This window comes from Trematomus bernacchii, unplaced genomic scaffold, assembly GCF_902827165.1.
Source record: "Trematomus bernacchii unplaced genomic scaffold, fTreBer1.1, whole genome shotgun sequence".
Classification (NCBI taxonomy): Eukaryota; Metazoa; Chordata; class Actinopteri; order Perciformes; family Nototheniidae; genus Trematomus; species Trematomus bernacchii.
In genome coordinates this window covers 14,088,199-14,104,967 of record NW_022987720.1, presented here as the reverse complement: position 1 = coordinate 14,104,967, position 16,769 = coordinate 14,088,199, and the positions used below count along the sequence as shown (strand labels likewise).

The window sequence follows — 16,769 nt, the reverse complement described above, 5'->3', positions numbered from 1 at the left end:
GTCACACGGGCATCATTCTCCCCCCCTGACTCATCAGGATTCACTATATTTTGTTATCTTCTTCCCTTTTTTCCCTCCGTACCCCCTCCTTCTCTGTCTCTCACATTCCAGTGCAGTCCCTGCCGTTCGTAAAAAGCCTAAAAAGCTGATTGGAGTGAGACACAGTGCAGCATTCAGCTTTCTGCACACATTCTTATCGTCCGGGCCTCTTCGCAAAAATGTAAACACGATGAGAACTCTGAGAAAAAAATTCCACATTTGATATCTAGACGCGAGAAAGACAAAATAAGATGCAGGATTAGATCCTCTGAATGGAGATCAGTTAAACACCGGCCCCTGCTTAACCCTGTGGACCCTGACGCACACAGTGACAGGGTCCCCTCCTGCCTCTTTAGCCTATTTACTGGGGGCCAAGTGTGTGACGAGGGGGGCCCCTCACCTCTGAACCTTGACCCTGATTCAAACCCCTTCTGGCTGCCTTCAGGCCGATCACACAGACAGATACAGACTCAAGTCTGCATTTCAGAACAAGACCATACCTGCTCCTCACTCCTGCTTTGTGCAGAGCAACAACACAACACAAAGCCCCTCACATATCATATGTTCCTGTACAGGAACAACACACGTCGACAGCATCTCTGCAGGCACACATATACAAAGAGGCACTGACGCAGACCAGACCATCAACAGGCTGAATCTAATTAACCCTCATCTGTTTCTGAGAGAGGCTTTGTTTCACAACAAACCTCCCAGTGCCTGCGAGTCAGACGCCACATGAAACACATCCAGCCGAGATAGAGGACCAGTGCTGCCTGCACCACGAGAGGAGGACTGTGATCTGACACTTCTCTAGACAGGAACACTCAAAGTGCCGCTAATATGTTGAAAAGAAGGAAAACCGAGACATAAAAATAAATAAAAAGTATAGGGGAAAGGAAAATGCCAGTCACAACATTTACATTTGTATATCAATTACTCACCCTGTGTTGCTTAGAATGACTGCCTTCACAGTGAACTAAAACCTTACTACTACTATTGCCACATTAATCTCTGGCCTCCTTTTATTTTACATAAAATCAAAATGGTATTAGATCAGTAATGGGCATCAGCAGATAACGGTAAGTGAAGGTTTCATTAGAGGGTGGATTGGTGCCATTTCCATCAGAGTCCTTATCTCAGATAAAATCTCCTGTGTATCCTCCTCCATTCACCTTACATTTCACAGCTAAGAAAGCATGCATTCTCCTTTATTCAAGCACATTTTTGTTCCCTTCTAGAAACACAATGCATTTCTATCAACTGCACATTCCCAGTCACCTAAACAAAAAGTAATAAACGTCATCAACACAGAACACACCAACGGGACAGCTCCGTATGTGTACACATGCTGTGTAGCCAAGCTATTCCAAAACAGAACTTTAAATTCTAGGCAGTATCCCAAAGTTTGAAGCGATAACGAATATGCCGGGCTGCATTTTTAGGAAGTAAAAGCTTATGCACAAGAGATCTTAAACATTTCATGTTATTGAGTCTTACAGAGCCAGAGACCAACTAAAGAGAGATCAATAAAGAACCATTAGCAACAGAAACATGCCTGCTTTGCTTTGCAGAGCAGCATGCAGCAGCCGCTCCCCTCTTGCCACAGTAAACAAGGTCAATGATGACTGATGTCCTTCGCCCACTATTCACCCGCTGCACGCTGTTTGTACAGCATCAAGGACGACTTCATACAAACAATAAAGAGAGAAGGACAAATCAGACACTTCATGGAGCTGGTTCTTAGTTTGATCTCCAAAACAGAAAGCATCTTTGTGTTTTTGTAACTCTGACCCGTGAAGTGTGATGTAAACATACTGGAGTGCCCAAATCTGTGAACACCTGTGCTTGGCCGTGCGTGTGATATAAGTGTGTCAACACACACACACTCTCCAGGTTAATGATTGTGGATGTGAGGTTTGAGCGGTGGTGCAGCTGTCGTCTTGAGACCCGGAGTGGAGGAATGCAGCAGGGGTGACGGTGTCGAGGTGGAACGGTGTGAGAGACGTTTTAATTGCATTAACGGACTACTGCAGGGACTCTGTAACACATACACAAACTTTACTGTTGTGATTTCTGTGTTTGCGGTGGAGCGCCACCCAATGCACTCAATGCAAAAAGACAGTGTGTGCTCCAAATACCTGTCATGTTTTGGGAATGCTGCTCGTTTAACCCTGTGAAATAATCAATTGCGTGTGCTTATTGGGTTTTTCAGGGTTGTGAGCAATCCTGTCCCACAATGCAATGCAAACCGGGCTGGCTTTTTTTGGCTTGAGATTTGGCAAAAGTGTTAATTGAAAAAGTGAGTAACTTTAGTTGTTACACAACTTCTGCATCATATCTGTTAGAACACAATGGATTATAATAATGACTTTCTCACTAAATCAGAATCAAGTTGCTCATTGTGGTGTAAGAAAGGAGTAATTGTTCATGAATTACATTCTTGAATAAATTAAACAGGTTAAATTATGTTTTGTTTTTTGTACTGCCAATTGCCTTATAACTAGTCAGATTCACCCTGTACCACTCAGGTTCAGACCCCTCACTCACTTGCATACAGCATGGAGTCACATAAATTCCCAGCGTAGCAGTATTTTCTGAGCTATGTGCCAACCAGGCAGTGAAACCATCTGCTAATGATCACAGTAAGGTTCTCCTCTGCAGCATCATACAGCCACTTACAGTTAATGTTGCCTTTGAAAAGGAGCTGATCCTGGACCTGCTGACTTTGAGGGGCCCCTGGTCTCAGCTTTGAGAACTTTCTGAGGTGGTTGTCCTGAGATCAGCTGGCGCTCAGATCGGACGAAAAGCCTAAAACGAAACTAAAGCCTCTGTCTGAAGCTCGGATTTTTTACTGTAAGGAAGCTATTAGCAGGTTTAACCTCAGTGTATAGACACTCCTCAGTGCCTGAGAGAGAACATGTACAACATGTTTTTTCTTGCAACACCGTAAATGTATCAAAAATATAATTTACGGAGATGTCCTACTTTTTTCTCTGTTATCTATCATACTAAATATGGATACCTGAAGGTTTGGAATGATAAATACATTACTTTGTTTAGTTTTTTACTATTTAATCAAATGTTATTGACCAAAGGAATAATCCCGAAAACAGATAAGATAAGTAGATAATGGTAAAGGAGCAGTAGTCATCAATAGCGTGCAAGTCATGTTTGTTTGCACTCAGGGGACGGCAGGATGATGCTGCATTAGTCTGCAGAATATCAGAGGGAAATACATGCCACACAGACAAAAGAGGAGCTTAAATAACATCGACCGGCTTGCTCTCAATTTTTCATAAAAGCGCTCTCATGTTTCCCATCATCCATATACTCCAGCATCACGTGACACAATGCAGCAATAGACATAAAGCTGGTCCTGCCCTCTGCCCCGCCCTGCCTCTATTGATCTCACCCACAAATCCTGCACTGCTACATTAGCGCAGGCCTGCTAACAACATTGAACTACTCCCACTGGACATCATCATAACTGCTAGACACTCTCAGGCCTTCCTCTCTCTTCTGCTCAGATGCTGAACTAACACACAAAATGTATTTCATGCCTTATTTACAGTGTCATTTTGCATCTCTCTGGCTTTTTCGCTTATCTGCAGAACAATAAAACAGCCATCAAGAACTCCTCGGTGTGGCCAAAGACAAGCGAGACATCCAGAGAGAGGAAGCTACATGAAAGCTGGGTGTTGGCTGAGACATGAGGTCAAAGGTCAGGCATGAAAGAGAGATAAGCGAAGTGGGGTCAGCATAGAAGTTTGTGTAAAAAGAGATACTACTACAAGTAACAGTTTAGAGAGAGTCATACTAGTGGATTTGAGAAACTTTGAAATGCTGTTTAACGACTTTTTGTTCATTAAGGCAGTTTTTAACTACAAAACGATGTGTAAGTGCAAATGGAAAAGTGAATTTAACGAGTTTAAAGGAAATGTTACCAGAGGGGTTCAATTAAAGTGTGACCACTGAAGAGGAAGCTTTATACCTTACTGGAGGGGATATACACTCAACCACAACAGATGAAAAGGGAGCAACGGTAGTGGAAAACTGGGGAAAGAATCTACACATTTTCTAACTGTCAGTTTATATTGAAGAGTGACAATCGAGGACGACAGTGACTAAGTTGCTAGCGTTTCCATATATCAACTCTAATATCAGCAGATGGCCTTACATACATGTATCTCAGAGCAGGAGAATGTCTGCATTCACACACAAAATACTCATAGACAGTATACTCCGGGTGAAAGTACAGTGGAGATACTGGCAAAAGTAAAAGACCAAAGGAAATATCTCAGCAACTCCCTGACACAACCACATCACACATGGAGCCTCAGGGGTTACACACACACACACACTTCACTATAGCACATCAGTGCTTCAATACACATTCCTCAGGTCAGCGTATGTAGTATTTAATGTACCTGAATTGTTAAATCGACTTTTGGATAATCAGACACAATAAACATATGAAAACCAGGTTTATCCAACATCTTTGCTGAATATAAGCAGCTGTTAAGATGTGCAAAATCTTTTTGACTTAAATGGACCAAACCATTGTTGTATGCACAGTTTATGAAGGAGTTTCTTTCTTCTGTTGGCAGTGAAGCCTTGTGATGCTCATTGACTTAAAGGTCAAACTTCCCCATCTTTTCATCTTCTGTTATATCACCACTTAAGAAACATCCACCTTCCATGTGTAGTACTATTTCATGGCTGGTTTGTGTGAGTATAATAACAGCAAATAGGACAAAGAAGGAGTTGATCTTCATATAGAGCTTATTAACTGACTCATTTGACTTGATTACTAGAAATCAACTGATACAAACATATAGCCATCCCTGTTTGGGACGTTCGGGCTCTATTGACAGGCTGTCCGCCTCCATATGCAGCGAGGGGCGGACAAAGAGTGAAGCAACCCGGGCGTTAAATGTGACTCTAGGTCACTTTTGTCAAGCAGTCGCTAAATTCATTCGGTTGCGCACCATTTGCCGTCAACAATAGCGGACAAAAGCTGCAGAAAAACCCTGATCAAACACTTGGTTTCTGTACAGTATGTCACCGAGAGTGTGTGTACACAGTGGCTATGTAAACTAGTGTTAATCCTCTTAGGAAATCACGCTCTCTGACCACTTCAGCCTGTCCAAACACAAAAACGGCCAGGCATGGTAACTTATAATTATAAACATAAAAGCGGCGTCCGTATACTTACGTTGTTTTCAGAGTAGGGTGGTATTCCAACAAGGCAAAAGGCAACTCCATTCATTGGACAGCAGAGACTGTTTGGCTGCAACCAGGAGAGGCAGAGTTGTTGCTGCAAGAGCGGCAACACGAGCAGCTCTGATGGGAACACACTCGGGTCAAACACAAACGTATAGGTTCAACTCTTATCCGGCTTCCTTCCTCCCGAAAAAACCCCACTCTGTTCCCGTTGTTTGGGGCAGTTCAAAGCGCTCACCCCCTCCTCATCTTCTCCTTCTTCCGCCAGACCGCATCAGTTGAACATAAGTAAATCCCTCTGTGCCTGCCTGGAAACTCACTGCAGCAGCGTCAACACACATGGCGGACACCGGAAATCAAGAGGCGGTGCCTTCAGAGTAAAGGCGTGGGGGTTTGAATTTCAGGGGAAAAGTGTTTTACATTTCTGTGTGAAGGGGTGGAGTGGCGTAGTACAACCTTGTTATTATACATCCATGACCATGAGTACAACTACTTGTATTTAAAGGAGAGGTGTCATGCTTTTCCGGTTATTACCCGTCCCCTTGTGTGTTATGAAGGTTTTTATGCATGTAAACGGTGTGCAGAGTCAAAACCCTCAAAGTACACCCTGTAGCGAGTAAAACTCTAACACAGAAAATACCTCCCCAAAACGCCTCGTTGGAGATACGTCACTGTCCATTTGATTCTTCCGGTACCGCATGATGTCATGCGGTACCCGGAACAAAATGGACCAATCCGGAAGAGCTATGGCCACACCCAGCGGCGCTGGCCGCACCCTCTGCCAGCCTAACATTTACTGTTGGAAGCTCTGGTTCAGTTCACAATCGATCCAGTCATGCCAATGCCAAGGACCTGTTTCCTGAAATGTGAGGAGAAATCTGAGCTGTTTGTCCTACCGACGGAAGAACCACGACGAAGTCAGTGGTTGAAATGTCTGTTTAACACTGTTCCTTCAGAGGTTTGAAGAACGTTACTGTGTGCACGGCATTTCACAGACGAAAGCTTCCAAAACATTGCCCAGTTTGAGGCCGGATATGCACAGCATTTAAAACTGAAGGACGATGCTATTCCTAGTTTGTTTGGACCGTTTGGAGCAGGGGAAGATTCGGGTACACAACCTGTAAGTTTGCATTGTTATTTGTGTATTTATCAAACAAGGTATCTACCACGACTGTTTAAATGTGTAAACGTGTGTCGGACTGCTAAGCCATTGACACAGTGCTAACTGTGCTAACTAAGTTGCTAGCGTTTCCATATATCAACTCTAATATCAGCAGATGGCCTTACATACATGTATCTCATAGCAGGAGAATGTCTGCATTCACACACGAAATACTCATAGACAGTATACTCCGGGTGATTTACCGTACGGTCAGTCGCGAAACGTAATTACATTATAGCTGGCGTTCCTAGCGTGTATGCTACCGAGCTAAACAACGGAGCTAGACATGAGTTTGCTCGGGAAAACATTGTTGTTATGCCAGCTACAATGAATGTAGCAGACTACCCGTATAAGATTGCAATTGTAAACATGTTCTTGCTAGCCTAGACCAGCGCCATATAGAGAGATCTATCTATATGGCGCTGGCCTAGACTAGCTGTTGTTCATAGTAGATTGGCATATTACACTGAACAACTAGCAAACGTAGGTTAGCATATTAGCTGGCAAGCTAACTGTGTTGATTAGATAGATAGATTAGATAGATACACACTCCTACCACTACTGTTATCTTTCTTACAGTGCAGACGCTTTTCTGCTTGCTCTTGCCTCTGCTTACTTTTTATGCTGATTTTCCTATTCTTATTCTCTGAAAACTTCGAGCAGCGGCTCCTGGACATTAACTTATCACTGGGACAGTTATTCATCGTAAATAGACGGAGGGTTTCAGCCATATTTCAACATTTTTACGACGACCTCAGTCTTACAGTAGCGTGGCCTAGCAACAGCTAAAGCCTGGTAGGCTACTGCATGCTATTTAGCTTAAGCTAGTTGGTAGCAAAATGCCTCCGTTCTCTACAGATGACTTCCACAAACTTCAACAGAAGATGGCTGTGTTGGAAATGAAAATGCAACGGTTGGAAGTTAACGTGGAAGTGAATGGACTATGTTGTGGGAATAACACCACTTTACCAGTGTTGCAAGATAATGGAAAAGGGTATGCTAACTCACAGCTAGTTAGCAGCTACAAGGTTTCCAAGGAACAGGAGGGCTGTGTACTGGGTAATAAATCTACAAGTGGTAGTCCTCCCTGGAACTCTCTGGGTGCAAAGCCTAAGAGTAAATCATTTCCATGGGATTTGGGAGGACGAATAACAGGCAGAGCCCAGCGCTCTGAAATCTGTGATGCGACCGGCTGGCCTGCATTGTTATCACCCAGGAAGAGTGCCTCTTCAACCCCTATTCATACTAGGAAACAGCCGTGGACAGCTGCTAAAGGGAGAACTACAAACAATCCTCCTAAACCACCAAGTGTGCCAATCCAGAACAGATACGCTCCGCTGACCGAGAACCGGAGATCTCTTTCTGATGACCTGGATAACCCGTCCTCTTCACACAGCAGGGTAAGGACCAATAGCTACTCCAAAAGTAAAAGGCTAGAGGGAAAGCTAACGGCTGGGCCTGAAACTCTGATTGTGGGTGACTCTGCTGTAAGAGATGTAAAAGGTCTGTGTAGTAAGAACAACACCAAAGTACTCTGTTTTCCCAAGGATATGGTCTCCGACTTGGCTGAGAAGATCCTGCATATTGGGGCTGAACATCCGACTGTGAAGAATGTGGTACTACATATTGGAACAAATGATGTTGTGAAACAACAGTCAGAAGCGCTGAAAGAAGACTTTAAATGTCTGTTGGAAACTGTCAGCTCTCTAAATGCGGAGGTGTTCATCAGTGGCCCTCTACCGCCAGTCAGAAGAGGAGTGGAGAGATTCAGCAGACTGTTTGCATTGAACATGTGGCTTTCAGCTGCCTGCACTGACCATTCTGTCCATTTTATTGACAATTTTAACTTTTTCTGGGATCGCAGACATCTTTTTAAGGCAGATGGAGTTTGCCTGAACAAGTCAGGAGTGAAATTGTTTATCTCTAACATATTCAACTGCCTGCGTCAGCAATCTGTTCCCTCTGCCAAGGACAAGCGGCAAGAGGAATCAAAACAGGAGAAAGACACAACACATTGCGCAGAAAACCCTGAAGAAGTATCACTGCACCCGCCTGAGGAATGTTCTGATTATGGGAGACCTATGACACAAATGGAGGAGTCTCCACTACCCGTCACCCCCCCTGTCAACGCCTTGGAGGATACTCTTCATTCATCTCCCAGCTCTCTCTACTCTCCGCTCACCCTTTCACCCTCGCCCTCCCCCCTGGAGTTCGATGACCGCATGAAGGCGAGATGCAGGGTTGGCAGCATGTCCTTTACCCCCGCCCCTCAACGACGCCCACCAAAATCACCGAAGCAGAGACGCGCACCATCTCCCCCGTCTTCATCACTGTGCCTATGTCAACCACCTCCCATCCCTTCAAGAAAGCATCTGCAGTCTCCGAAGCCTGATAAGGATGTGTGTGTACAAAACGCAACAAACTTTTACTGATATGTGCTGGGTCCAGGCTCAAGGGCATATGGCACTCTCAACTCTTTCCAGCACATGCCGGGGCCCTGCCTGCCAGTAGCTTTGCCGATATCTGTGTTGATAGGTAATAGATTAAGAGCGGTAAATCAGCTTAGAAACAGGAAGTGCTCAAACGTTTGTGTGAGGTTACCAAATTTAGCAGTGATTCCATGTCAGCCACAGCTTGTCACAATTTTTTTTACTGATAGTGTATTTAACAAACTTAAACTAGCTTTATTAAATGTCAGGTCTTTGGCAGGAAAAACATTTTTAATCAATGATTTTATCACTGAGCACAATCTCGATTTTATGTTTTTAACGGAAACTTGGATTGAACAAAATAACAGTGCAGCTGTTCTTATCGAATCAACCCCTCCCAACTTTAGTTTTATGAGTCAGGAAAGAATGCATAAGAAAGGGGGTGGAGTTGCTATTTTGTTCAATGATTCCATTCAATGCAGGAAGACATCTTATAGGGACTTTGCTTCTTTTGAATATGTGGCCCTTCAGCTGAAATGCTCCTCTCGAGCTCTGTTCCTAAATATCTATAGACCACCCAAATACTGTGCAAGCTTTTTTGATGATTTTACTGAACTGCTGTCTATAGTGTGTATTGACTTTGACCGTTTAGTCATTGTTGGTGATTTTAACATCCATGTTGACAACCCCCAGGACAGAGGAGCTAAAGAACTGTTTTGTGTTCTTGATAACTATGGACTGACTCAGCATGTGGCGGAGCCCACGCACAATAAGGGGCACACTCTGGACTTAATTATCTCAAAGGGTCTGAATATCTCAAAGGTTGTGGTGACTGATGTTGCACTCTCTGATCATTCCTGTGTTTTCTTTGAGAGCTCTATTTCTGTTCACAAAAATGTTCAGAAAGAGGTAACCACAAAGCGATATTTAACTGAAAATACTAGGGAAATGTTTACTCATAATTTCTCATCCACACTTGCCCCTGCTAACATCTCAGTAAATGAGCTAGTAGATCATTTTAATTCAAAAATTAAAAATGTTATAGATACCATTGCTCCAACTAAGGTAAAGGAAGTGATTAGCAAGAAAATATCTCCATGGAGAAAGGCCATGACCGTGAGAACAGAAAAAAGAGAGTGTCGAAAAGCTGAACGTAGGTGGCGAAAAACAAATCTCCAGGTTCACTTTGAAATCTATAAAGAGAGACTTGGCCTTTATAATTTGGAATTGAAAAACGCACGACAGTCTTTCTTCTCTGACATCATTACCAAAAACAAAAACAACGCACGTGCCTTGTTTGCTACCGTCGACAGACTAACTAACCCCCCAGTGTCAGTAGCCTCTGAATTTCTATCCACCAGGGCGTGCAATGATTTTGCCTCCTTCTTCACTGACAAAATTCAGAAAATTAGACAAGCAGTCAGTGCCTCTACATCAGGTACAGCAAATGTTTTGTCCCTATGTCCACCTAATATCAATTTAAACACCATGACACAATTCCATCAGATTAATGGTAAAAACTTAGAGGACATTATTCAACTTCTGAAATCCTCCTCCTGCTGCCTTGATATTATTCCAACAGGATTTTTCAAAGATGTTTTTCCTTGCATGGCCTCAGATCTACTTCATATAGTAAACACATCTCTTCACTCAGGTATTTTTCCAGAGGCCCTGAAAACTGCAGTCATTAAACCGCTCTTAAAAAAGAATAATCTAGATGCCTCAGTAATGAACAATTACAGGCCAATATCAAACCTGCCATTTCTAGGTAAAATCATTGAAAAAGTAGTATTTCAACAGTTGAGTAACTTCTTGCATTTAAATAACTGTTTGGATGTGTTCCAGTCAGGATTTCGTCCAAACCACAGCACTGAGACTGCTCTTGTAAAGGTCTTCAATGACATCCACTTAAACACAGACAGTGGCAGAACTTCAGTGTTAGTATTATTAGATCTCAGTGCTGCATTTGACACTGTTGACCACAACATATTACTAGACCGACTAGAAAACTGGGTGGGACTTTCGGCAACAGTTCTAAATTGGTTTGAGTCCTACTTAAAGGACAGAAAAAAACTTTATTTCTATAGGTAAATACACATCTGAGTTGACAAATATGACATGTGGGGTACCTCAAGGCTCCATCTTGGGGCCTCTTCTCTTTAACATCTACATGCTACCACTGGCTCAGATAATGAAAAACAACAAAATAAGTTACCATAGCTATGCGGATGACACACAAATTTACGTAACAATTTCACCAGGAGATTATGCTCCAATTCAAACACTGAGTAAGTGCATTGAACAAATCAATGACTGGATGTGTCAGAACTTTCTCCAATTAAACAAAGATAAAACTGAGGTAATGGTTTTTGGAGCCAAGGCAGAACGTATAAAAGTTAGCGCTGAGCTTCAGTCTGCAATGTTCAAAACAACAGATAAAGCCAGAAATCTAGGTGTAGTCATGGACTCTGACCTGAGTTTCAACAGTCACATTAAAACAGTTACTAAATCAGCCTACTATCACCTAAAGAACATATCTAGGATTAAAGGACTAATGTCACAGCAGGATTTGGAAAAACTTGTCCATGCTTTTATCTTCAGTAGACTCGACTACTGCAATGGTGTCTTTACAGGCCTCACTAAAAAATCTATTAGAAAGCTGCAGCTGATTCAGAACGCCGCTGCTCGAGTCCTCACTAACACTAAGAAAGTGGATCACATCACTCCTGTTCTGAAGTCTTTACACTGGCTTCCTGTGTGTCAAAGAATAGATTTCAAAATATTGTTGCTGGTTTATAAAGCTTTGAATGGTTTAGGCCCAAAATACATGTCTGACCTACTGCTAAATTATGAACCATCCAGAACCCTCAGGTCTTCAGGGACTGGTCAGCTTTCTGTCCCCAGAGTCAGAACTAAACATGGTAAAGCAGCATTCAGTTATTATGCTCCGAATATCTGGAACAAACTCCCAGAAACCTGCAGGTCCGCTGCAACTCTTACTACTTTTAAATCCAGGCTGAAGACTTTTCTTTTTGCCGCTGCTTTTAATTGAACTATTCACATCTTAAACTGCACTGTAACTTTTAACTTTTATCCATGTATTTTTTCTTTTAATGTTTATTTTATTATCTTTCCTTTTTAATGACTGATTTTAAATGCCATTTTTAAAATGTCTTCCATTTTTGTAAAGCACTTTGAATTACCTTGTGTTGAAAGGTGCTATATAAATAAACTTGCCTTGCCTTGCCTTGCCTTACCACAACTACTACTAACGAATCTAAAACAACTAAGTTTCTCTAATATTTTGTGATTTGCATTTGATTTCGTCCAGCCAGATCAGGAAACTCCTGGCGTATCTGGCGGACAACACACACACGGGATGACCCACTCTGATGCCTCGTCCTAAAAAGCCCCGGCAGCCGCTTGCAAAGCTGCGATAGGCAAGATGCCGAAAACGCCTATAAGGGGAGGAATGGATGATATACAGTGTATATATGTATATTTACGCATGATCATTTTGTACATTTCTAAAAATAAAGTTTGATGGAAATACTTAGTAGGCCTATCCTTTCTTCCCTGAATTATTTGCTCCTATAACATATCATTCATATATAGCAAACCATGATTTGATTTCTCATCAAACAATAGTAGTTTATTACAGGTAAAAATAACTTACTCTTCTATAACAACAGTTGTAGGTACAGTTCGGTTAGTTAACGTATAAAATATACGGCTGTACCGAGGCCATTATAAGACTGTTGTTCCGCTGAGAGCGAGCCGAAAAATGCACTGTTAGACATGGGCGGAGCCTCTCTGGTGGTTGACTAATCAGAACAGAGTGGCCGAGCTGACCAATCGGAGCACACTAGGCTCACAGGGAGGGGGGGGCAAGAGCTCCAACGAGCCGTTTAGTGGAGAGAGTGAATACTGTTGAATACACATACTTTACAGAGATGCTGTATGCGAAACCAATGTGAGTTTGGAAAATTGCACAGTATAAATCTATTTTAGTATACCTCAACAATGGAATTATGATCAGTGGAAATGGCCATGACACCTCTCCTTTAAGTGCCATTTTAATCTCCTTGACCTTGTACTTAATTTGTTGAACTCTTTTAAAAATGACGGCTACTTTTATACTCCACTACATTTCAGAGGATATCCACTGTGTACTCCACCACATTTCTTTACTAGCCTACCTATAATTGTTTTGCAGATTAAGATGAATAATTCAGAAAGTAATGTGGATTATTACGAAGATACAACATGACAGCCTGGCACTATGAAGTTTTTAATTATTAATTAATAATAATTATTCAATTATCCAATATTTATTATTTTTGATTGGGATATTCTTTTGAATTGGTATTTTAGTTTGAATACTTTTAGTGTACTTTGATGACAGCACTTACTAATTACTTTTACTTTTTGTAGGGTAGGTAAGAATGGAGAAACCAGCTGAGTAAACTAGAATTTGAAAGTACACAACCGAAAAAAATCTGCCCCTTCCTTCAGAGCCCCTCCTCCAACACACACGGACGTGCACATGACCAATGAGGGCACGAGATAAGTTTGCGCACGAGATGGAAGGCTGACAGGCAGGTAGGCCATCCAATTATCTGCCACGGGCCAAGGCAGATCATTGGACTTGCTTTTTACAGCGCCACGGCTTCCACAGATGAAATATTTGTTCATCAGTATACGTTGGCTAATTCACAATACATGTGCTCCTTATCTTTGCAGATTAAGTCTAAGCCTTTATGGTGGATACCTTTACCGGAAGATATACATCTGTATTATCGTTAACTTGATACTGAACCGAGTCAAATTAAAAGAGGGTGCGTTGGGTAAATCTGTGCGCTCCGCCCTGTAAACCCACAGCGTGCGGCAGGCCCGGCTCCAGGATGAAATGACTGAGGGGGCTGTTAAAAAATCCGAGGGGGCGATTTTTTTTTCACAACAACGAAAAATACTGGCAATGTAATTAATTGACACACCAAGCTTTTTTCCTTCTCACTGCTCTACAATCTCTTTGCTTCTTTATTTTTATTCTGGATTTACCCCTCTCATTCTGTTCTTTTCCTCTGATCTTTAATAATAGATAGTACATTATTAGATGGCTGCACTTTGTTTAACAGACTAATATTGATTCCCTCAATTTATAAATGGACAGGCTCTGTAATTATACCATAATACCTTTTCTCCTCTATCCCTTAACTCGTCTTCCTATACAGATTTACTTACCTCTAGTCAGGCCAGGATTAAAGAAACATTAATCTGGTTGATTTTTTATTTTCAGGATTGAATGTTCAAATCAAGGCCTAAAACCTGGCATTTCATAAGAAAGTGACTAATATATAAACCAAATGTAATATTGGATCAAATACCACACCAAATGGACAAATGGAAGTCCCCTGGTTTGTCTCTAGAGTCTAACTGCCATGAGAAAAATCAAATCAATGTTCCAAAATCCGTCACTAGATGTCGCTCATTGTACCAATACGGTTGATATAATACATAACATATTATTATTCTAGTAAAAGGGCTCGCTTTGGCAAAAACCTGATCCATACAGGCATTGCAGCCCTAAATAATAACAAGTAACCATCATGTGTGGTGCTATCTGTAGTTGTCTGTCTTGTTTTTTGTTGATGTCATATTGTTTTCACAGTGCTGTGAATTTCCCCCTGGGGACAATTCAAATCAATGTTCCAAAATCCGTCACTAGATGTCGCTCATTGTACCAATACGGTTTATATAATACAGATTACCACAACAGTGCTGTGGAAATGAATTTCCCCCTGGGGACAATAAATCTAATCTAAACTAATTTAATATTCAATCCCACACTTAGCGATTGAGAACATAAATTCGTAATTTACCTCGTTTAAAGCACTTTTGTTGTAATACTATGAATTTAGTTGACACTACTAGCCGAGTTTCTTTTGTCCAATATTTCGCGGGCAGGTACATTGAATTAGAAGTAGAAGAAGAAGAGGTAGAAGAAGAAGTAGTAGAAGAAGAAATACGCCAACGCTACAAACAGGCACAACACTGTTACTCTGTTTTTACTGACATATAACATTTTATTTCACCTTGCTCTATGTTTTTTAACGCACATTCAAAAACGGGAACATTTTCAGGAGTTTCAACCGGGTACCGGCCACCGAAAACGGGGACTCTGCCGTTTTGGTCACCCATCCGACTGTGTTTACAGCTAAGCATACACGCTAACATTAAAGGTGGGGTAGGTAAGTTTGAGAAACCGGCTCGAGATACACTTTTTGTTATATTCCATGGAATGCTCTTAACATCCCGATAGCAATGAATATCTTAAGTGCTTTGACAAAAAATCCATAAAAAAAATTCATCTGTGGAAGCCGTAGTACTGTAAAAAGCACGGCCAATCATTTTAGCCGGCCCGGCTAAAATAACTGGATGGCCTACCTGCCTGTCAGCCTTCCATCTGTGCACAAACTTATCTCGTGCCCTCATTGGTCATGTGCGCGTTCATGTGTGTTGGAGGAGGGGCCCTGTAAGGAAGTGGCAGATTTTTTCCGGCTGTGTATTTTCAAATTCTAGTTTACTCAGCTGGTTTCTCCAAAATTACCTACCCCACCTTTAAGTCAAAGTACAAAAGTATTGGCCTCAACATATAGGCCTAGTTAAAGTAGCAAAAGTAAAAGTACTTATTATGCAGATTGGCCCATTTCAGAATAATATATGATATGTTTTGACTATAATTATCAAAGCATTCAAGTGTTTATCAAAGCTGGTAAAGGTGAAGCTAATTTTAATTACATCATGCAGTGTAGCTTGTGATTTTACTACGGGTCAAACTTAAGTCTTAAGTGTTGATTATATTTTCACGTCATTTAAACAAAATCTACAAAGTAATTAAAGGTATTAAATAAATGTAGTAGAGTAAAAGTACACCATTTACCTCTGAACTGTAGTGGAGTAGAAGTACAAAGTATAGCAAAAAATGTAAATACTCAGTAAAGTACAAGTCCATGAAAATTGTACTTAAGTACTGTACCTAAGTACAGTGCCTAAATACATGTACTTAGTTACACCACTGCCATTAAGTATATTTTTTCATTTACTATATCATAATGTATATGGTCACCATATTTTCATCTGAAAAGTAACAAAATTGTCAAATAGATGTCAGGTAAAAAGGAAAATATTTCACTCTGAAATTATGTGATGAAATGGAAATACTCAAGTTCATCAAAATTGTACTTAAAGGTAGGGTAAGAATGGAGAAACCAGCTTGAGTGCGCTAGAATTTGAAAGTATGCAGCCGAATAAAATCTGCCCCTTCCTTCAGACTTCCTTACAGAGCCCCTCCTCTAACACACACGAACGCACACATGACCAATGAGGCCACGAGATAAGTTGGTGCACGAGATGGAAGGCTGACAGGCAGGTAGGCCATCCAGTTATTTTAGCCGGGCCGGCTAAAATGATTGGTCGTGCTTTTTACAGCGCCACGGCTTCCACAGATGCATTTTTTTAATGTATTTATTGTCAAAGCATTTAATTTATTCATTGCTATCAGGATGTTAAGAGCATTCCATGGAATATAACAAAAAGTGTTTCTGAAGTGAATTACCTACCCTACCTTTAAGTAGAGAACTTGAGTAAATGTAGTTAGGTGACTTAAATATTGTGGAAACTCAAATGATTAAGATGTATTTATGTTTTAAAATGGAAATACAAGAGCAACATAGGCAAATAAATGATTAATCATTATGCATATAATAATCTCATAGCCTATTCATATACTTTATGATTGTCAATGGCAAAGTAAGGGGGAACTTACTCATCAATAGAACAGGAACTTCCAACTGCTGCCAAGACGTCACACTATTCATATTCTAGGGTTCAATCAGTTTTGTTTGATTTTGTTT

General features: G+C 41.3%; 1 protein-coding gene across 1 annotated transcript in view; it reads right to left on the bottom strand.

The window, feature by feature from the left end:
- arhgap23a (Rho GTPase activating protein 23a) overlaps positions 1–5,584 on the bottom strand; it is a 53,251-nt gene extending 47,667 nt beyond the window's left edge. The window contains exon 1 of the mRNA XM_034143787.1: positions 5,255–5,584. Within this exon, the coding sequence (XP_033999678.1) occupies positions 5,255–5,308 (54 nt within the window). The 5' untranslated portion in view covers positions 5,309–5,584. The remainder of the gene's footprint in view (positions 1–5,254) is intronic.
- Positions 5,585–16,769: the final 11,185 nt, after the last annotated feature.